The sequence below is a fragment of the Saccopteryx bilineata genome, chromosome 6, assembly GCF_036850765.1.
Source record: "Saccopteryx bilineata isolate mSacBil1 chromosome 6, mSacBil1_pri_phased_curated, whole genome shotgun sequence".
Classification (NCBI taxonomy): domain Eukaryota; kingdom Metazoa; phylum Chordata; class Mammalia; order Chiroptera; family Emballonuridae; genus Saccopteryx; species Saccopteryx bilineata.
In genome coordinates, this window is record NC_089495.1 from 121,274,567 (window position 1) to 121,297,123 (window position 22,557).

General features: G+C 46.6%; 1 protein-coding gene across 5 annotated transcripts in view; it reads left to right on the forward strand.

The window, feature by feature from the left end:
- Positions 1–18,528: 18,528 nt before the first annotated feature.
- BCL2L13 (BCL2 like 13) overlaps positions 18,529–22,557 on the forward strand; it is a 48,005-nt gene continuing 43,976 nt past the window's right edge. For 2 of the 5 annotated variants that reach the window (XM_066234500.1, XM_066234504.1), the window contains exons 1-2: positions 18,530–18,710; positions 21,908–22,079. In XM_066234500.1, the coding sequence (XP_066090597.1) occupies positions 21,959–22,079 (121 nt within the window). In that variant the 5' untranslated portion in view covers positions 18,530–18,710; positions 21,908–21,958. Of the gene's footprint in view, positions 18,711–19,834; positions 20,119–21,907; positions 22,080–22,557 lie in introns of all 5 variants that reach the window. The other 3 variants (XM_066234501.1, XM_066234503.1, XM_066234505.1) reach the window with 3 other exon arrangements.

Here is a 22,557-nt window from a genome sequence, read left to right on the forward strand (position 1 = left end):
GGCTCCCAAACCCCAACTTGGTCTCTGGTTCCACAACCCGGATTCCATATCTCTCTCTCTCTCTCTCTCTCTCTCTCTCCCTCTCTCCCTCTCTCTCTCCCCTCTCTCTCTCTCTCTCTCCCCCTCACACACACTAGCAACAGCCACCCCCCCAGCAAAAGCTGCTGGGGAGCAAAAACCCTTCTCCAGCAAACTGGCCCTTCCCAAGCAGGAAGGCAATCCAAAATTTGCAATCTACCTCCCGGAAGGCCAGCACTGGCAGCCTTCCATAGACCACACACACACACACACACACCCAGGCCAGTGCAAAATATAAGCAAGCAAACCTAAACATGCTTGGTTCACACTTGTTTGTCCAACATTCTACACCCTTTGCTCGCTTCACAATCTACACCACAGGTATCCCTATGTAAGGAATGAGGTACGTTATATAAACAAACTATAGCAATAGCACAAGTTATATGATTGCGACACTTAGAAAGATGCCCTTCACAATGTCTCCCTGAGCACTCATCCTAAGGTGCAAATTGGAGGCCCATTTCTAGCCCCCTACTCCATGGTAGAAGGGAGGGCCCTGGTAGGTGGGACATAGCCCAGGGCTGTGTCCATGGAAACCTTAAAGTGTCCTTGATGCATCTCTCCAACTGGACTTGACCAGCTTCCTGGTGCAGGAGGGCCTCCACCAGAGCCCCCCCATTAGGGTCCTTCATCAGTCCACAAACGGCATGTCCATCTAACATGGGAGCCAGTGACCCCTCTGGTTGCAGACAGGGTCCATCACACCTCTCAGTGATCAGTCCATGATAGACAGCCCAGCTGTCTGTGTAAATCACCAAGGTAAAGAGATCTATTATAGGCAACTAGGTTCAACTAGGCCTCAGGCCTCCCTCCTCATCCCTGTAGTCAGGGCAGCTCTGAAGCACATGGCAACAGTGGCCAACCTTTCCACCTCTGCTCCAGAGAGCATGATGCCACCCCTGTGTCCCACAATTGAAGCAAGCCTACCAGAGGCTCAGTAGGTAATCTTTGCTGCTGGGTTTTTAGCTTCTGGATGAAAACAAGCCAAGCTCTGAACGGGCAGACAGCAGCTTCAGTCTGAGCCTCCTCATCCTCATAAAAGGAGCTGGAAACGTCTGCTCTCGACAACTGTAATGCCAGTAGCCGAGGCCACCATCACAGCCACCTGGCCCATGCAGGTTCTCATTTGATTCAGACAGTCGGTAATGAAACAATGGAGCCAAGAACTGGTGGGCCCTCATCTTTAATCCTAGCTTGCACACGGTGAGCAAGAAATACACACACTGGGCTCCAAAACCCACTCATTCAGTGCTCACAAAGCTACTGAATTATTTGAGTTTCCTAGAATCAAATGTTTCTAGCTCACCTGACCTGTGGTGGCGCAGTGGATAAAGCGTGGACCTGGAAATGCTGAGGTCGCCGGTTCGAAACCCTGGGCTTGCCTGGTCAAGGCACATATGGGAGTTGATGCTTCCTGCTCCTCCCTTTCTCTCTCTCTCTCACTCTCTTTCTCTCTAAAATGAATAAATAAAATAAAAAATTAATTCCGTGAGAGCCACACAATATGTTTAACACTAAATGCAAGTAAACGTGTGCATTTTATGTAAGACCAACACTTTTTTTTTTAATATTCTATTTATTTATTTATTTATTTATTTATTTATTCATTTTACAGAGAGAGAGTGAGTTAGAGAGAGGGATAGACAGGGACAGACAGACAGAAATGGAGAGAGATGAGAAGCATCAATCATTAGTTTTTCATTGCACGTTGCAACACCTTAGTTGTTCATTGATTGCTTTCTCATATGTGGCTTGACCGCAGGCCTTCAGCAGACCAAGTAACCCCTTGCTGGAGCCAGCGACCTTGGGTTCAAGCTGTTGGGCTTTTTTTGCTCAAACCAAATGAACCTGTGCTCAAGCTGGCAACCTCAGAGTCTCGAACCTGGGTCCTCTGCATCCCAGTCTGACGCTCTATCCACTGCACCACCGCCTGGTCAGGCGTAAGACCAACACTTTTAAAGTACAATAAGTCTCTGAATTCTTTTTAATAACATTGTTATGCTGTTGCTAACCAATGATGAATAAAATACTTCTTACTATTAATGCAACTTCTGGTGCTGCATGATTTTGCTGATGGCTTTGTAGTCTGGTTGATATATGGTGAGGTTAAGCTTCATGCAGGCGTTGAGACTTCCATCCGTTAAGTGTGATCGTACGTTGGTCTTAACGTTCTTTAAATATGAGAAAGACTGCTCACATGCATACGTAGAGCCAAACATTGTCAGTACAGCAATATTCACACGCTGCATTGTGTGGTATGTGACAGGAAGCGCGTTCCAAGTTTTGACAATCAGCTGGTCCGCGGGTTTAAATTTTTTCATTTCTCCCCACTTGTGTTTGCTTGCCAACTCTGCTTGCTGTCATGCAAGTCTTTCCAAATCTTCATTCAGTGACTTGAACTTATTCACCCACATGCCTGAGGCCTTCAGGTCAGCAGCTTGTAGCTCAAAATCTCTGATTAAGACACTGGGGATGTGACTCAGGTCAGCACTGTACACTCGTGTGGATGGGTAATGAACTTAAAAAGACGAGTGCGGCCTGACCTGTGGTGGCACAGTGGATAAAGCGTCGACCTGGAATGCTGAGGTCGCCGGTTCAAAACCCTGGGCTTGCCTGGTCAAGGCACATATGGGAGTTGATGCTTCCTGCTCCTCCCCTCTTCTCTCTCTCTCTCTCTCTCTCTCTCTCCTCCTTCTCTCCTCTCTAAAATGAATAAATAAAGTCTTAAAAAAAAGAAGCCTCAACTCTTAAAAAAAAAAAAAAAAGACGAGTGCGCTCACGAAATTCTCCAAAGCATGCTTTGAATGACTGCAGGAGATTATATGTGAAGCCCGCTAGCTGCTGGAGATCAAGATGTTGAGCAGGGTCACTTGCTGTGCATGCATTTTTTTTCTTTTTTTTTTTTTTTTCTTTTTTCTGAAGCTGGAAACAGGGAGGGACAGTCAGACAGACTCCCGCATGCGCCCGACCGGGATCCACCCAGCACGCCCACCAGGGCGAAGCTCTGCCCACCAGGGGGCGATTCTCTGCCCATCCTGGGCGTCGCCATGTTGCGACCAGAGCCACTCTAGCGCCTGGGGCAGAAGCCACAGAGCCATCCCCAGCGCCCGGGCCATCTTTGCTCCAATGGAGCCTTGGCTGCAGGAGGGGAAGAGAGAGACAGAGAGGGAAAGCGCGGCGGAGGGGTGGAGAAGCAAATGGGCGCTTCTCCTGTGTGCCCTGGCCGGGAATCGAACCCGGGTCCTCCGCACGCTAGGCCGATGCTCTACCGCTGAGCCAACCGGCCAGGGCCTGTGCATGCATTTTTAAACTCTCCCAGTTTTTCAAAGTGTAGTCAACGACCTGTTGCAATGTCAGCGATGAAGAGTTCCAGCTTGTTTTCAAATGCAAACACTGCTTGCCTGACCTGTGGTGGCACAGTGGATAAAGCGTAGACCTGGAAATGCTGAGGTCGCCAGTTCGAAACCCTGGGCTTGCCTGGTCAAGGCACATATGGGAGTTGATGCTTCCAGCTCCTCCCCCCTTCTCTCTCTCTCTGTTTCTCTCTCTCTCTCTCTCCTCTCTAAAAATGAGTAAATAAAATTAAAAAAAAACAACCAAATGCAAACACTGCTTGTTGAAGGGATAAGACTGTATTTCCAACGCCTTGCATTTTCACATTGAGCTGGTTCAGATGTTCAGTCATGTCCACGAGATAGTAGAACTTCAGGAGCCACTCAGTGTTAGCTAACTCAGGATGCTCAATGTTTTCATTTCAAGAAAAGTCCGAATTTCGCTCAGACAAGCCGTGAAATGGCTGAGCACCTTCCCTCTTGACAACCAACACACATTGCTATGCAGAAGCAGACCAGAATAATTATTCCCAACTTCATCCAGCAATGTTTTAAACTGGCAATCATTTAAAGCTCGGGCAACAATAAAGTTGACCACTCGAATGACCAACGACATCACCTCACCAAGCTGCTCGCCACACATCTGAGCACAAAGCGCCTCCTGATGTAGGATGCAGTGAAAACTTAGGATAGGTCTCTTTTCATGTTCATGAAGAAGCGCTACGAATCCTCTGTTTTTCCCCACCATGCATAGAGCACCATCAGTACACACCGAAATAAGTTCATCCATCGGTAGATTTTTTTATTTAGCAAACTCAGCGAAAGACTTGAATAAATCCTCCCTTCTTGTTGTCTCTTTCATAGGCAAAACAGCAAGACTTTCCTCACATAGTGTGGTAGTGTGTCACTGACAGCATATCTTGCAGTCACGCTAAACTGGGATAAATGGCTTATGTCTATTGACTCATCCAAAGAGAGAGAAAAGAATGATGCTACATTTATGTCCTTCACTTGTGTTGCCTCAGTTTGATTTGCCATCATGATGGTACGATCGTGAACAGTTCTTGCTGACAGAGGCATGTCTTTTATTCATTTGATTATCTTGTCATTATCCAAAAAGTCATCAAAAAGTTCATTGGCAACATCAAGCATGAATGTTTTGGCATACTCCCCATCTGTGAATGACTTTCCGTTTCTCACAATTGCTAAAGCACCAGCAAAGCTAGCCGAATTCAGTCACCTTGTTGGGTCCAAACACGGAGTTGCTGCTGACTAGCTTGCACTCTGCACAGTATAGCTCTTGACATGCTTTCTTCCTGCTGTCCCCTGCTGGATATTTTGATGCAAATGTAGTATGGCGTGTGTCAAAGTGCTGCTTTATATTTGACCGTTTCATTGATGCAATTTTATCATTGCATATTAGACACACTGCAGAACCTGTTCTCTCCACAAAGGTGAATTCCTCTGTCCATTCCTGCTGAAAAGTACGATACTCCTCATCTTTTTTTCTTTTAACCATCTTCTTCATCAAAAGGGTTTCTGCAATTAGCTAGCTGACTACTTGATTAAAAGAAGGTAAGTTGCCTGACCTGTGGTGGCGCAGTGGATAAAGCATCGACCTGGAAATGCTCAGGTTGTCAGTTCGAAACCCTGGGCTTGTCTGGTCAAGACATATATGGGAGTTGATGCTTCCAGCTCTTCCCCCCTTCTCTCTCTCTGTCTCTCTCTCCTCTCTCCTCTCTCTCTCTCTCCCTCTTTCTCTCATCTCTAAAAATGAATAAATAAAAATAATAAGAAGAAGGTAAGTTTACTTCCTGACCTCACAATGACCTGTGTATGTTATGCATTATCCAATAAAAATTTGGTGTTGTGCTAGAGGACAGCTGTGATTGGCTCCAGCCACCCGCAACCATTAACATGAGTGGTAGGAAATGAGTGGATTGTAATACATGAGAATGTATTTTTTATATATATATATATTTATTTATTTTTCCCCCTTTTCTGAAGTTGGAAACGGGGAGGCAGTCAGACTCCCGCATGTGCCCGACTGGGATCCACCCGGCATGCCCACCAGGAGGCGATACTCTGCCCATCTGGGGCATTGCTCTGTTGCAACCAGAGCCATTCAAGTGCCTGAGGCAGAGGCCATAAAGCCATCCTCAGCACCTGGGCAAACTGCTCCAATGGAGCCTTGGCTGCGGGAGGAGAAGAGAGAGACAGAGAGGAAGGAGAGGGGGAGGGGTGGAGAGGCAGATGGGTGCCTCTCCTGTGTGCCCTGGCCGGAAATCGAACCCGGGACTTCCGCACGCCAGGCCGACGCTCTACCACTGAGCCAACCGGCCAGGGCCTTAACATTATTTTTTTATTATTATTCATTTTTTTAGAGAGAGAGAGAGAGAGAGAGAGAGAAGGGGGGGAGGAGCAGGAAGCTTCAACTCTCATATGTGCCTTGACCAGGCAAGCCCAGGGTTTTGAACCGGCGACCTCAGCATTCCAGGTCGACGCTTTACCCACTGCGCCACTACAGGTCAGGCAACATTATTTTTTTTAATTAAAGTTTTGTCTGCGAGCCAAATGCAGCCAGCAAAAGAGCCACATCTGACTCGTGAGCCATAGGGTCCTGACCCCTGTCCTAGAACATAATCACTCTTTCTCCCGGAACAACGTGATCTCTCTTCCTTTTAAAACCTTTTGGAGTGAAAGCCCTCCCCCAACACTTATTAACATAATCACACCCATCTCAAGCAGGAAGGGTAACTAATATCACCACCTGGGAGACGGGCTTCCACGTGGGCAGTGCAATCTTTACTAAAGTGAGCATAATATATTTTATCTGCCCAACACTGACTCAGAGCCACTCTACAGGCACAACTCCATCTTCAGCTCCTGTGGCTGCTGGCTCTTTGCCTGAGCTGAACCCACAGTTGTTCCTCCAACAACTGCCACTGCCAATGTTCAACCTCCAGGGCAAACTGCAACTCATGAACCTGTAGATCGCTCCAGTTCCAGGCATTATAAGTGCTCAGCAACTCTCGAAGCCCTCTTCCAGCTTTCACTCCAGTTCAAGCCATTGCTGATTCTCAGCCTTTAGCCAGACCTGCAGTTCTCAGATCTGCAGCTCTTTCTCCCGTGACCATTCTAGCTCATGTTGTTGCTGCCTCTAGATTTGCAGCTCATTCTGGAGCTCTTGACCTCAGGCAGCCTCTCACAGCTGTAAAATACAGCTAGCCTACGGTCCCCAAAAGGAGTGCCATGGGAAACCATAACAACAGCCAGGCCTCTACCCCACCCCTCAAGGGTGGCAGTGGCTCAATACCAATCTGATCTGAATCCTGCCAGTTTTGCCAGATGTAAGGCATGGCCCTCGCCATCATGGCCATGCAAGTTCACATTGGATTTGGGCAGATGGTAAAGGAGCTATGGAGCCAGAAAATGGTAGGTCAATTCATTTATTTAAATCTTGTGGCCTGACCTGTGATGGCGCAGTGGATAAAGCGTTGACCTGGAAATGCTGAGGTCGCCGGTTCCAAACCCTGGGCTTGCCTGGTCAAGGCACATATGGGAGTTGCTGCTTCCAGCTCCTCCCCCTTCTCTCCCTTTGTCTCTCCTCTCTCTCTCTCTGTCTCTCCCTCTCCTCTCTAAAATGAATAAATAAATAATAAAAATAAATAAATAAATCTTGTAAGGGCTCCCAAGCCCCTCAGCATTCCGGATTCAGCCGGATTCATAGGCCCCCACCAACCTCAGCACTCCCCAGCCAAGCAGGCAGGTGGAAATCTGGGTTCCCAAACCCCAACTTCATCTCCAGTTCCACAACCTGGACTCCTTCTTTCTCTCTCTCTCTCTCTCTCTCTCTCTCTCTCTCTCTTTCTCTCTGCAGTCTAGCAAAACTAGCTAGGGAGAAAAAAAACCTTCTCCAGCAAACAATGGCCCCTCCCAAGCAGGAAGGCAATGCACAATTTGCAATCTGCCACCCTGAGGGCAAGCATCACAGCCTTCCATAGACTACAAACACAGCACTGCCCAGGCCAATGCAAAATATAAGCTAACAAACCTAAACAGTCTTGTTTCATACTTTTTTGTTCAACAACATTGAATACCCTTTTATTCCTTTTTTTAAAAAACATTTTATTTATTGATTTTTAGAGAGAGAGGAGTGTGAGAGAGAGAGGGGGGGAGGAGCTGGAAGCATCAACTCCCATATGTGCCTTGACCAGGCAAGCCCACGGTTTTGAACCGGCAACCTCAATGTTCCAGGTCGATGCTTTATCCCACTGCACCACCACAGGTCAGGCAGTATACCCTTTTATTTCTTGGAGATAGGGAGGAGAGAGATGAGACACATAAAACAGTCAATAAATTTTTAAAAATTAACAAAACTAAGGAGATCCAAAGAAAGTATTGATGTTAGTTGATACACTGATATTGGTTAATTAAATGTAACCAATTCACTAATGTGAGGTGTTAATAATAGGGAAACTGGAAAAAAGAAACACCTTAGTTGCAGTAAAAAAAAACAATAATAGGAGAAACTGAGGGGCCAAAGGAACTTGATAACTCTCTACTCCATCTGCTTAATTAACTTGCTTTACTTCAGTTGTTAATAGATTTCTTCTCATGTGCTGTGTGTGGTGTGTGTGTGTGTGTGTGGTGTGTGTGTGTGTGCATTGGGGGGTCAAGCCAATGACCTTGGGATCCTGTCGATGAGCCCACTCTCAAGCTGGCAACCTCAGGGTTGCAAACGAGGAACCTGCACATTCTGGGTCAATACTGTTCCACAACCGGTCAGGCCAAAACCAGAATGTAGTATTTTACTTTCTTGCTCTTACTGGATGCAAATTCAGCAATACTATTTTATTTATTAATATATTTTTATCTTTAAGACAATTTTAGATTTACAGAAAAATTAATCAGTTGCCTTCTGTAAAGCCAGTATTTGCAGCACCAGCAGCTGACCAATTCAGGTTCGCATTTGATTCGGACAGGTGGTAAGAAATCAATAGTCAAAAACTGGTGGTCCATTTTCCTTTAATCCTAGCTCTCACCCAGTGGGCGAGAAAGTACACACAGCGGGAAAAACTTCCCTTTCCATTCAGGGCTTCCAAAGCCACTGATTCATCTGAGTTTTCCTAGAATCAAAGGCTTCCATCTCACCATTCCACCATTTGGGCTGCCTCCTCCACATGGCCTCCCTGCCCTGCTACACCATGGGCTCTTCTTCTCTACGAGAACATGATCACTCTATGGCAAATGGCTTCCTTGCTCCTCCTTTTAAAACCTTTTGGGGCCCTAGCTGGTTGGCTCAGTGGTAGAGCGTCGGCCAGGCGTGCAGGAATCCCGGGTTCAATTCCCGGCCAGGGCACACAGAAGAAGCGCCCATCTGCTTATCCACCCCTCCCCCTCTCCTTCCTCTCTGTCTCTCTCTTCCCCTCCCACAGCCAAGGCTCCATTGGAGCAAAGATGGCCCGGGCGCTGGGGATGGCTCTGTGGCCTCTGCCTCAGGTGCTAGAATGGCTCTGGATACAGCAGAGCAACGCCCCAGAGGGGCAAAATATCGCCCCCCGATGGGCATGCCAGGTGGATCCCAGTTGGGCGCATGCGGGAGTCTGTCTGACTGCCTCCTCGTTTCCAACTTCAGAAAAATACAAAATAAATAAATAAAAATAATAAAACCTTTTGGAGCAAAAGCCCCCCCCAACACACATTAGTATAACCAAACCCCTTCCCAAGCAAGAAAGGCATTTAGCTGTATCACATGAGAGTATCACCATGTGAGAGCAGTGTTTATCTTTAACAAAAAGAGTGAACAATACCAGAAAATACGGATTTTACAACTCATTTGCCCAACACCTTCTCAAGTTGCTGCAATTGAAATTAAAGATGCTCTTATACTTACTTCATCTCTGTCTCTTATGAATTGGCAAAAAAAAAAAAGGTAGCAGACAGCACAAATCCTTTTTCCTATAATGCTATTTAATTTTGTGTACCTCTCTCAGTGTTCTTATTTAAGTTTTTTTTTTAATGTAGTGAGAGGAGGGGAGGCAGAGACATGCTCCCTGACCAGGATCCATCTGGCAAGACCACTAGGGGGCGATGCTCTGCGCATCTGGGGCCTTTGCTCGCTGCAACCAGGGCCATTTTTTTAGTGCCTGAGGTGGAGGCCAGGGAGCCATCCTCAGTGGCCAGGACCAACTTGCTCCAATTGAACCATGGCTACAGGAGGGGAGGAAAAGAGAGAGAAAGAGAGAGAAGCAAGAGGAAGAGGGGTGAAGAAGCAGATGGGCACATTTCCTGTGTGCCCTAACCAGGAATCGAACCCAGGACATCCACACACTGAGCCGGCGCTCTACCACTGAGCCAACCAGCCAAGGCATTATTTAAGTATTAAATGCCTGAAATAATGAGCTATCTTTCAGTATGTCATTTTTTTAAACTTAAAACGGTCACTAGGGTTGTTAAATTACTTGAATTCCACCACTGGACTTTGGTCTTCAAGCCAACGACCTTTGAACTCAAGCCATCAACTCACTTGTGCTCAAGGTGGCCCACCAGCACTCAAACTGGTGACCTCAGGGTTTCAAAACTGGGACCTCAGCATCCCAGGTTGATGTGCTAATCACTGTGCCACCACCAGTCAGGCAATATGAGGAATTAATTTCAAAAAGAAAAAGCAAATAGTAGCAAAAAGTAGTAAAATTCTAACTGAAGTGCTTGCAATTTTTGCTCCTCTCCAAACAATTTTCTACACAGTGGAAAAAGTGACTGATAACCTAGATGACATCTAGTCATTTCCCAATTTATAATCCTCTGATGGCTTCAATTGGCTATTTTTTTACATTTTTTAAAATTTATTCTTTTTTTTTTTTTTTTTTAGAGAGAGGGGACACAGAGAGAGAAAGAGACAGAGAGAGGAAAGAGATAGAAAGAACAGAGGGAGGAGCAGGAAGCATCAACTCCCATATGTGCCTTAAGCAGGCAAGCCTGGGGTTTTGAACCGGTGACCTCAGCATTCCAGGTCGACGCTTTTACCCACTGCGCCACCACAGGTCAGGCCTCAATTGGTTCTTGAACACCTTACACCACAAACTGTGTGAGTGCTGCCTGATCTGGCAGTACTTGTCTAACCTATTGTCCCTCTTCTCTTGGTCTCCATCTCAAACTTTACTGGTTCCTTTTAAGTTCCTGGAAAACACCAAGCATTTCTCTTGAGAAGTTCTTTTTCTCTACTTACCCCCTTAGCTTTCGTTAGGTCTTGACTAAAATATCCCCTCTTGGGAGAGAGCTTTTCATAAACAACCTTTCATCTTATTTTCTATTCCAGCTCCTTTTTTTTGTTTGTTTACTTAGCACATGCCACAATTTAGGACATTTTTTTCTTCTTTTCATTTCTAGGTTTGTTATTTGGTTTTCCCATGATAATGACAGCTTCACAACAAGGACTCTGTGTGACCTACTCATCATTGTTTTTTTTTGTTTGTTTGTTTTTGTTTGTTTTTTTGTATTTTTCTGAAGCTGGAAACGGGGAGGTAGTCAGACAGACTCCTACATGCGCCAAACCCGGATCCACCCGGCACGCCCACCAGGGGACGATACTCTGCCCATCCGGAGCGTAGCTCTGTTGTGACCAGAGCCAGTCTAGCGCCTGAGGCAGAGGCCATGGAGCCATCCCCAGCGCCCGGGACATCTTTGCTCCAATGGAGCCTTGGCTGCAGGAGGGGAAGAGAGAGACAGAGAGGAAGGACAGGGGGAGGGGTGGAGAAGCAGATGGGTGCTTCTCCTGTGTGCCCTGGCCGGGAATCGAACCCAGGACTTCCGCACGCCAGGCTGACGCTCTACCACTGAGCCAACCGGCCAGGGCCCTCATCATTGTTTTTGTCAGCCTCCAGCACACTGCCTGGTGCATAGTGGGAGTTCAACTAATAACTGCTGGGTAAGGATTAATAAAATGTGTCCAGAGCTTAGACTACAACTGGCTCAGACTACAACTCTATTATCACTCGTGAGATCTGTAAAATCAAAACAAAACAAAACCCATGCACTGCTGTGATAAAAGTCAAATCATTTCTTTTTTTTTTTTTTTTTTTTTTCATTTTCCCGAAGCTGGAAACCTGGAAGCAGTCAGACTCCCGCATGCACCCCACCAGGATCCACCTGGCATGCCCACCAGGGGGCAATGCTCTGCCCATCCGGGGCGTCGCTCTGTTGCATCCAGAGCCATTCTAGCACCTTAGGCAGAGGCCATAGAGCCATCCTCAGTGCCCGGACCATTTTTGCTCCAGTGGAGCCTTGGCTGCGGGAGGGGAAGAGAGAGACAGAGAGGAAGGAGAGGGGGAGGGGTGGAGGAGCAGATGGGCGCTTCTCCTGTATGCCCTGGCCGGGAATCGAACCCGTTACTCCTGCACGCCAGGCCAACGCTCTACCGCTGAGCCAACCTGCCAGGGCCAAATCATTTCTTTATTTTATTTTATTTTATTATTTTTATTTTGAAATTAAATTTAATGGGCCTGACCAGGTGGTGGCGCAGTGGATAGAGCGTCGGACTGGGATGCGGAAGGACCCAGGTTTGAGACCCCGGGGTCGCCAGCTTGAGCACGGGCTCATCTGGTTTGAGCAAAAAGCCCACCAGCTTGGACCCAAGGTCGCTGGCTCCAGCAAGGGGTTACTCGGTCTGCTGAAGGCCCACGGTCAAGGCACATATGAGAAAGCAATCAATGAACAACTAAGAAGTCGCAACACGCAACGAAAAACTAATGATTGATGCTTCTCATCTCTCTCCGTTCCTGTCTGTCTGTCCCTGTCTATCTCTGCCTCTGTAAAAAAAAAAAAAAATTAAATTTAATGGGATGACATTGATCAACAGGAGTATGTAGGGTTTCGGTGAACATCTCTAATAGCCTTTAAGTTGCTAACTGTGCTGTGTGCCCACCACTCAAAGTCAAATAATTTTCTGTCATCATATATTTGTCTCAAGTCAAATAATTTCTGTAGCCTGATCTGTGGTGGCACAGTGGATAAATCGTCCTACTGGATTGCTGAAGTCATACTTGCCTGGTCAAGGCACATTGATGCTTCCTGCTCCTCCCCCTTTTTTTCTCTCTCTCCCCCAGTGCCCCCTCTAAAAATTATTAAATTAAAAAATAATAATTCTGTAGAAGACTATATTATTTCACACCATTTGCTGAAAAAAACTATCCCTTTCCCCGCTGAATTGTCTTGACACCTCTGTCACAAAAAAGCAATTCGCCATTCTGGACTTTCTTTTCTATTCCATTAACCTATAGGCTCTCCTTATAGTTGCCATTCAAAAAGTGAAACAAGGCCCTGGCTCGGTTGCTCAGTGGATAAAGCATCATCTTGGTGTATGGAGATCACGGATTCGATCCTTGATCAGGGCACATAGAAGCAACCAATGAGTGCACAACTAAATGTAACAACTAAGTGGAACAATGAGGTGATGCTTATTTCTTTTTCTCACCCTTCCCCATTCTCTGTCAAAGCAATGGAAAAAAAAATAAAATTTCTAAAAATAAAAATGTAAAACAAGCCCTAGCTGGGTAGCTCAGTTGGTTATAGAGTGTCATCCTGACAAGCCAAGGTTGCAGATTTAATCCCTAGTCAGGACATACAGGAATCAAGCAATGAATGTGTAAATAAGTGGAACAACAAATCAATGTTTCTCTCTTTCTCTCTCCCACTCTCTCTCTAAAATCAATCAATACATTTTTTAAAAGTAAAACAAAAAAAAGGAAAAAGCAAGCTCTAAATCTGAAAGCAGTATAAAATAGGTGAACCTAGCCATTTATCAAATTGGTAACATAACTACACAGAATTATTTCATGTGACTTTTGGGGGAGAAATTTATATACAATGACCTGCACAGGCTTAAAAAGTACAAGTAGATGAGTTCTGATATCTGTGTGATCACCACCCCCATCAAGATACCAAATGTGCCTGACCAGGCAGTGGCGCAGTGGATAGAGCGTCGGACTGGGATGCGGAGGACCCAGATTCGAGACCCCGAGGTCGCCAGCTTGAGCGCGGGCTCATTTGGTTTGAGCAAAAGCCCACCAGCTTGAACCCAAGGTCGCTGGCTTCAGCAAGGGGTTACGCGTTCTGCTGAAGGCCCACGGTCAAGGCACGTATGAGAAAGTAATCAATGAACAACTAAGGTGTTGCAACGTGCAATGAAAAACTAATGATTGATGCTTCTCATCTCTCTCCGTTCCTGTCTGTCTGTCCCTATCTATCCCTCTCTCTGACTCACTCTCTGTCTCTGTAAAATAAATAAATTAAAAAAAAAAAGATACCAAATGTTAGTGGTAGAGCGTCAGCCTGGCGTGCAAGAGTCCCGGGTTTGATTCTCGGCCAGGGCACACAGGAGAAGCGCCCATCTGCTTCTCCACCCCTCCCCCTCTCCTTCCTCTCTGTCTCTTTCTTCCTCTCCCGCAGCCAAGGCTCCATTGGAGCAAAGTTGCCTGACCTGTGGTGGCGCAATGGATCAAGCATCGACCTGGAATGCTGAGGTTGCTGGTTCAAAACTCTGGGCTTGCCCGGTCAAGGCACATATGGGAGTTGATGCTTCCTGCTCCTCCCCCTTTCTCTCTCTCTCTCTCTCTCTCTCTCTTCTCTAAAATGAATAAATAAATAAAAATAATTTTTAAAAAAAGTGACACATTGGAGCAAAGTTGGACCGGGTGCTGAGGATGGTTATATGGCTTCTGCCTCAGGCGTTAGAATGGCTCTGGTTACAGCAGAGCAATGCCCCAGATGGGCAGAACATCGCCCCCTGGTGGGCATGCCGGGTGGATCCCGGTCGGGCGCATGCAGGAGTCTGTCTGACTTCCTCCCCGTTTCCAACTTCAGGAAAATACAAAAAAAAAAAAAAAAAAAAAATACCAAATGTTTTCCTGATGAGGAGGTGGCACAGTGGATAGAGCATCAGACTGGGGCTTGGAAGACACAATTTGAAACCCTGAGGTCGCTGGCTTGAATGCGGCTCATCTGGCTTGAGCGTGGGATCATAGACATGACTCCATAGTCATTGGTTTGAGCCCAAAAGTCACTGGCTTGAGCAAGGCGTCAGTAGCTCTGCTGTAGCCGCCTGCTCCTGCAAGGCACATATAAGAAAACAATCAATGAACAACTAAGGTGCTGCAATGAAGAATTGATGCTACTCATTTCTCTCCCTTCCTGTCTGTCTGTCCCTCTCTTTGACCTTTTGACTCTTTCTGTCTCTGTCAAAAAAAAAAAAAAAAAAAAAGGAAGAAAGAGGCCTGACCAGGTGGTGGCGCAGTGGATAGAGCATCAGACTGGGACATGAAGGACCCAGGTTCAAAACCGTGAGGTCACTGGCTTGAGTGCAGGCTCATCTGGATTGAGCGTGGGGTTACTGACTCAAGCGTGGGATCATAGACATGAGCCCATGGTCTCTGGCTTGAGGCCAAGGTTGCTGGCTTGAGCAAGGGGTCACTCGCTCTGCTGTAGCCTGCCCCCTGTCAAGGCATGTATGAGAAAGCAATCAATTAACAACTAAGGAGACTAAGGAGCTGCAACAAAGAATTGATGCTTCTCATCTCTTTCCCTTCTTGTTTGTCTGTCCCTATCTGTCCCTCCCTCTGACTCTTTCTCTCAAAAAAAAAAAAAAAAGATACTGAATATTTTCATTATCATAGGAAGAAAGTTTCTTTCTTGTCAGTCCCACTCCTCCTACCCCCAGTCAACAATGTGCTGATTTATTTTTTTAGGTTTCTTATTTATTTCATTTTGAGAGAGAGAGAGAGAGAGAGAGAGAGAGAGAGAGAGAGAGAGAGAGAAAAGGGGGTAGGAGCAGGAAGCATCAACTTCCATCTGTGCCTTGACCAGGGTCTCAAATAGCGACTTCAGCATTCCAGGTTGATGCTTTATCCACTGTGCCACTATAGGTCAGGTAGATTTTTCTAACCATTGATTAATTTAGCCTGTTCCTGAAATTTATATAAGCAGAATCACACAGCATGTACATTTTTTTTTCTTTTTTCTGAAGCTGGAAACGGGGAGAGACAGTCAGACAGACTCCCGCATGCGCCCGACCGGGATCCACCCGGCACGCCCACCAGGGGCGACGCTCTGCCCACCAGGGGGCGATGCTCTGCCCACCAGGGGGCGATGCTCTGCCCCTCCAGGGCGTCGCTCTGCCGCGACCAGAGCCACTCTAGCGCCTGGGGCAGAGGTCAAGGAGCCATCCCCAGCGCCCGGGCCATCTTTGCTCCAATGGAGCCTTGGCTGCAGGAGGGGAAGAGAGAGACAGAGAGGAAGGAGGGGGGATGGCTTCTCCTATGTGCCTTGGCCAGGAATCAAACCCGGGTCCCCCGCACGCCAGGCCAACGCTCTACCGCTGAGCCAACCGGCCAGGGCCACATGTACATTTTTTTGTGTCTGGCTTCTTTCATACAACACAATGTTTTTGAGATTAATTTGTATTGCCGCCCTGGCCAGTTGGTTCAGTGGTAGAGCATCGGCCTGGGGTGCAAGGGGTCCCGGGTTCGATTCCCGGCCAGGGCACACAGGAGAAGCGCCCATCTGCTATATTGCCACATATAACAATGTTTTTTTTTTTTGTTTTTTTTTGTTTTGAGAGAGAGAGGAGTGGGGGACAGACATGGACAGACAGAAAGGGAGAAAGATGAGAAGCATCAATTCTTTGTTGCAGCACCTTAGTTGTTCATTGATTGCTTTCTCATATGTGCCTTGACTGGGGGGCTCCAACCAAGCCAGTGACCTCTTAGCTTAAGCCAGTGATCTTGGGCTTCAAGCCAGTGACCTTTGGGCTCATGCCAGTGACTGTGGGGTCATATCTATGATCCCACACTCAAGCTAGTGACCCTGTACTCAAGCTAATGAGCCCACACTCAAGCCGGATGAGCCTGTGCTCAAGCCAGCGACCTCAGGGTTTGGAACCTGGGACCTCAGCATCCCAGGCTGATGCTCTATCCACTGTGCCACTGCTTTGTCAGGCAACAATAATTCATTTTCATTTTATGCTGTGTAATTTTTATTGTATAAATATACTTCAAAAAGTCAGTCTTACTGCCCTGGACAGATGGCTCAATGGATAAAGCATTTTCCTGGGACACCAAGGTCCCCCGGTCAGGGCACATACAAGGAGCAACCAATAAATGCATAAGTAAGTGGGACCAGAAATTGATGGTTTTCTTGCACTCTCTCAAATTAATGACTTTAAAAATAAATAAATAAGTCAAATAATGGGCTTTGGTCAGATAGCTCAGTTGGTTGGAACTCATCCCAACATAGCAAGGTTGGGGTTCAATCCCTGGTCAGGGCACATGTAAGAATCAACAAATGAATGTATATATAAGTGGAACAACGAATCAGTGTTTCTCTCTTCCTGTCTCTCTCTCAAAATCAATCAGCCTGACCAGGCGGTAGCGCAGTGGATAGAGTGTCGGACTGGAATGCGGAGGACCCAGGTTCGAGACTCCAAGATCGTCAGTTTGAGCACGGGCTCATCAGGTTTGAGCAAGGCTCACCAGCTTGAGCCCAAGGTCACTGGCTCAAACAAGGGGTAACTCGGTCTGCTGTAGCCCCCTGGTCAAGGCACATATGAGAAAGCAATCAATGAACAACTAAGAAACCGCAAAGAAGAATTGATGTTTCTCATCTCTCTCCCTTCCTGTCTGTCTGTCCCTATCTGTCCCTCTCTCTAAATCTCTCTGCCACAAAATAAATAAATAAAACTTTTTAAAATAAATAAACCATTAAACCCATTACTTGGGCAATTGTGAAAATTTAAATATGGACTGGTTATTAGGTACTGTTAGGAAATTTTTATATTTTTCTTTCTTTTTTACAGAGACAGAGAGTCAGACAAGGACAGACAGACAGAAACAGAGAGATGAGAAGCATCAATCATTAGTTTTTAGTTGTGCATTGCGACATCTTAGTTGTTCATTGATTGCTTTCTCATATGTGGGCCTTGACCGTGGGCCTTCAGCAGACCAAGTAACCTTTTGCTCAAGCCAGCGACCTTGGGTCCAAGCTGGTGAGCTTTTGCTCAAACCAGATGAGCCTGCGCTCAAGCTGGTGACCTTGGGGTCTCGAACCCGGGTCCTCGGCATCCCAGTACGACGCTCTATCCACTGCTCCACCACCTGGTCAAGGCTTTCATAGTTTTCTTAGCCTACTAAACCTTTTCTTGGCAAATCTCTGTCCAGTTTCTCTGTTAATGACACCACTGTTTTCTTGGTCACTCAGGCTCAAAGCCTCTTAAGATGCCAGCTTCAGTCTTCTTTTTGATTCCCATGCAATCTCGTGATGTCAATAGGAAATGTGAAGTTAGACCTCGGTCCTTGAGTTCAGCTAAGAAAGAATTCAGAGCCAAAAACTAGAAGTTTGTTTAGAAAGTGACAGAGTAGAAGGAATGAACCAGTTGGGCTCTGTGGACTCAGGAAACATGTTACAGAGGCAAAAATGAGGGCCTTTGGAGCTTAGGTAAAAGTAAAAGATACATGCCTAAAGAAAGAACAGGGAGTAGGTTGGGGTGAGTGCTCTGAAGAGGTTATACACTTGGTCCTTTGTCTTAAGGTTTTTTATCTGTTCTCTAAAGGCAGGGATTTTAAGGGCAGACTTAGCGGAGCATCTCAATAGAATATTCATTAGCTGTCCAGCTGTGTTCATTCAATTCAATATCATGGTCTCTAGTGATTGATGGGTGCTGGAGGTAGGGGAGATCATTCGTCAGTGCATCTGGTCCTGAAGTTGGTCATGGAGTTGCTTCATCTGGTTTTGTTGCTTTTCTGGAACTAGAGCTGAAACACAATTGTCACTTCTCTAACGCTTGCACACACATAAAGCTCATGTGGATACAGCACATGTTCTGTAGATGCAGCAACGCTCCTCGCTCCTCGCAGTAGCAATATGTCCGGCCCCAGTCCGGGTACAACCATGCCCCTCCACCCTTTATCCAGCCACCAATGACCTCCACCAACGCAGAAACCATAGAGTTCAGCGACTCCTAGGAAGAACGGGCTAGAAGAGGTCGGCTTCTCTGGGTCACGTCTGCGCGAAGAGACCTCCGGGCTTCTATGGCTTGTACTTCCGCTCAGGCAAACAGAGTCGCTTCTTCCGGTAATTTTTGGTGTGCTTGGCCTGTTGCGACGCCGCCGGTGTCGTCAGGGGTGACCTAATCCTCCAACATGGCGGCGGCGGTAGATTAGGGTTGATGGTCGACGCAGCCAGAGCTGGAGGACCCTGTGGGAAACAGCGCCGCCTCTGTCATCTCCTTTGGGGAAGGGCCAGGGCCAGGTGAGGGGAGCGACGCCCCGGGCCGGCGGCTCGCCTGCTCTCAGGCGGCTTTACCTGGGTAGGAAGGTGTCGGTTCTGCGTGAGTGTCACTGCGTGCGCGAGCGGACCTGCGCGCCCGCCCGGGCGGTCTCGCAGCCCAAGGACCCTTGTGCTGGGGTGGACCAGCCCACACGTCCCGCCGCGGACGCTTGCGAGCCAGGCTGCTCGGGGGCACGGCGGGCAGCGGCAGAGGACCTCGCCCAGGAACCGGCTGCGGGTTCTGAACTGGGCTAGGGAATGGGGACTTCCTGCGGGTTTCATGGGGTTCTTTTGGAGCGATTGATTCTAGATCAGCTCTGCTAGCCTTCGTCATTTTTTCTCACAGCGTTAGGAATCGTTAGCCTTTCTCCACTGACGTTCCTACACCCGGAATTGTTACTGTTTTCAGGAAATTATAATATATGTAAAACAACACTGCCTCCTCACCCTTGGAGGCAGTACAGCGCACACTGTGTGGTTGCTGCCTTTTGTTTTTATCCTCTTTCCATTCCAAGGAGACCCCGTGTTTCTTCCCTGCGTAACCGAGCGCGGAGGAAAACGACCTCCCGAGTGGACGCGCTGACCTGGGTGCAGCTGGTTCTCTTTCGCCCTTCACGGTGCCCGTGCAAGTTAGTGTGTCCAGAACAAATATCTTACTGTCTCCATTGTGAACTTTTAAACCAAACCGATGACCCCTCCCCTCCTTGTATAGGATAGAAAGCAAAAACAAAGTGTTTTTGCCAAACTGTCAGTAAGAGTTTCCCTGGAGGTTTGTTGCAAACCGGAATGTTTATCTCTGCCCTGACTTGTGTGACCTTGGGTGAGTTGCCACACCCTGTTAGTGCCGCGCGCTCTCTCTTTTTTTTTAATCTCCCAGAAAATTAAGCAAATGTTTGCGTAGGTAGTGAGCTGTTTATACTTCATATGCTCAGTTAGACGAATATACACTACACATTTACACCTGTATATTGGAAATATTCAAACCATTATGAAATATTCTTCATTGGATGATAAACCATTAAGGAGTTTGAAAAATCTTTTACTCTGATTGGTCAGGTACTGTTACGCCTTTTTTTTTTTTTTTTTTTTTTTTTTTTTTTTTTTAGAGTTGGGGAGATAGACTCCCACATGCCCCCACTGGGGTCCACGCGGCAACCCACACCTGGAGCTGATGCTCATGCTGGACTCAACCAAGCTATGCTCAGTGCCAGGAGCCAACTCTCAACCAATTGAGCCACTGCCAGAGAAGAGGGAGAGGAGGGGGAGTGGGAGGGAAAGAGCAGCATATGGTTGCTTGTCATGTGCGCTCTGACCCAGGATCTGACCTGGGATCGAACCCAGGACATCTGCATGCCAGTTGATGCTCTGTCCTCTGAACCATCTGGCCAGGGTCAGTGTTTTCTTTTAATTTTTTAATTTTTAATGGCTCCTTTCCTTAAAATTTTAAAATTGATTTAGAGAGGAAGGGAAAGAGATCAATTTGTTGTTCCACTTATTTATGTGTCAGTTGGTTAATTCTTGTATGTGTCCTGACCGGGATTATACATCCCTGGACGCTCTAACCAACTGAGCTAACCAGCCAGGACCTCAAATGAATTTTTCTTTTGGAGCCTGGTACCCCAATAGTTGAGTTCAGTAGAAGGATATGTAAGGTTGAGTACAACCAGTTGAGGAAAGAAAAAATGTGCTCACTAGCACATCAGTTAATCAGTATTTACTAAATGTTGTATATATATACTGAGCTTTTATGACAAGTGATTTACAACAATAATAATCATTTAAAAATATATTTTTTACCAAATATATTAGACATACAAAACAAGGTTTTTTTTGTATTTTTTTCTCTTTTTTGTATTTTTCTGAAGCTGGAAACGGGGAGAGACAGTCAGACAGACTCCTGCATGCGCCTGACCAGGATCCACCCGGCACGCCCACCAGGGGCGATGCTCTGCCCACCAGAGGGTGATGCTCTGCCCCTCCGGGGCGTCGCTGTGCCGCACCCAGAGCCAGAAGCAAATGGGTGCTTCTCCCATGTGCCCTGGCCGGGAATCGAACCCGGGTCCCCCGCACGCCAGGCCGACGCTCTACCGCTGAGCCAACCGGCCAGGGCCCAAAACAAGTTTAAACAATTACTAAGTACTACCATCCTGCTTTTTATCAGTTTTTCAAACATGACTAATATTCCAAATAAATGGTCACCAAGAGTTCTTAATTAATATATATTGCAGAGTTGAAGGGAAGGTACTATTTTTTAACATCTTTACTGAGATATAATTAACATGTCCAATTCACCAATTGCACAATTTAATGGTTTTTATTTATTTTTATTTTTTTTTAGTGAAGGAGAGAGAGAAAGACAGGAAGGGAGAGATGAGAAGCATCAAGTTGTAGTTCCGTCACCTTAGTTGTTCATTTGATTACTTTCTCATATGTGCCTTGACCGGGGGCTTCAGCTGAGCGATTGACTCCTTGCTCAAGCCAGCAACTTTGGGTTCAAGCCAGCAACCATGGTCATGTCTATGATCCCGCACTCAAGCTGGTTGACCCTGTGCTCAAGCTGGTGAGCCCACACTCAAGCCAGTGACCTTGGGGTTTTGAACCTGGGTCCTCAGCGTCCCAGGCCTGGTCAGGCTAATGGTTTTTATTTTTATAATTTAAAGCAAATTCTTTTTTTTTTTTAATTTAAGTGAGAGGAGGGGAGATAGACAGACTCCCACATGCACCCCAACTGAAATCCACTTGGTGACTCCCATCTGAGGCTGATGCTTTGCCCATCTGGGGCCATGCTTACAACCGAGCTATTTTTAGCTTCTGAGGCAAAGGCTCTACAGAGCCATTCTCAGCACCTGGGGCCAACAGGCTCAAATTAATCGAATCAAGCCATGGCTGTGAGAGGGGAAGAGAAAGAGAGAAGGGAGAGGAGAGGAGAAGCAGATGGTTGCTTCTCCTGTGTGCCCTGACTGGGAATTGAACCTGGGACTTCCACATGCCAGGTTGCCACTCTACCACTGAGCCAACTGACCAGGGCCAGCAAATACATTTTTAAAACATTATTAAAAAGAAAAGTCTAAGAAATACTTATTTTGGTCTTTAGCTTACTATTACAATTTCAGTCAATGAAAAAGTGTACTGTCATGTAAAAAACTTTAAATGGAAAAAAATACTTTTATGTTTTTTAGGTTTTGTACATCTGTTCGTAGACATTTTTTGGAGCTCTGCCACCTAACTCAATGGCGTCCTCTACTACTGTGCCTCTGGGATTTCACTATGAAACAAAGTATGTTGTTCTCAGCTACTTGGGGCTTCTCCCTCAGCAGAAGCTGCAGGAGCAACATCTTTCCTCTGCCCAAGGTATTACCTTTGGCTTGTGGTAGTTATATTAATTAGTAATAATTACTTTATATATAGAAGTATATGCATTTAAATAAGTTATATGTATGGTTTATGTGATCAAATAATAATAAGCTGTTAAGGAATAATCTCTCTTTCCATCCCCTGATCCTTTCCCATAAGCAACTGCTTTGAATTCTTTTTTAAAAGCTTGATGTTTTATTTATTTATTTATTTATTTACTTTTTTTTTTTTTTTTTTTTCCCCTGAAGCTGGAAACGGGGAGAGACAGTCAGACAGACTCCCGCATGCGCACGACCAGGATCCACCCGGCACGCCCACCAGGGGCGATGCTCTGCCCACCAGGGGGCGATGCTCTGCCCCTCCGGGGCGTAGCTCTGCCGCAACCAGAGCCACTCTAGCGCCTGGGGCAGAAGCCAAGGAGCCATCCCCAGTGCCCGGGCCATCTTTGCTCCAATGGAGCCTTGGCTGTGGGAGG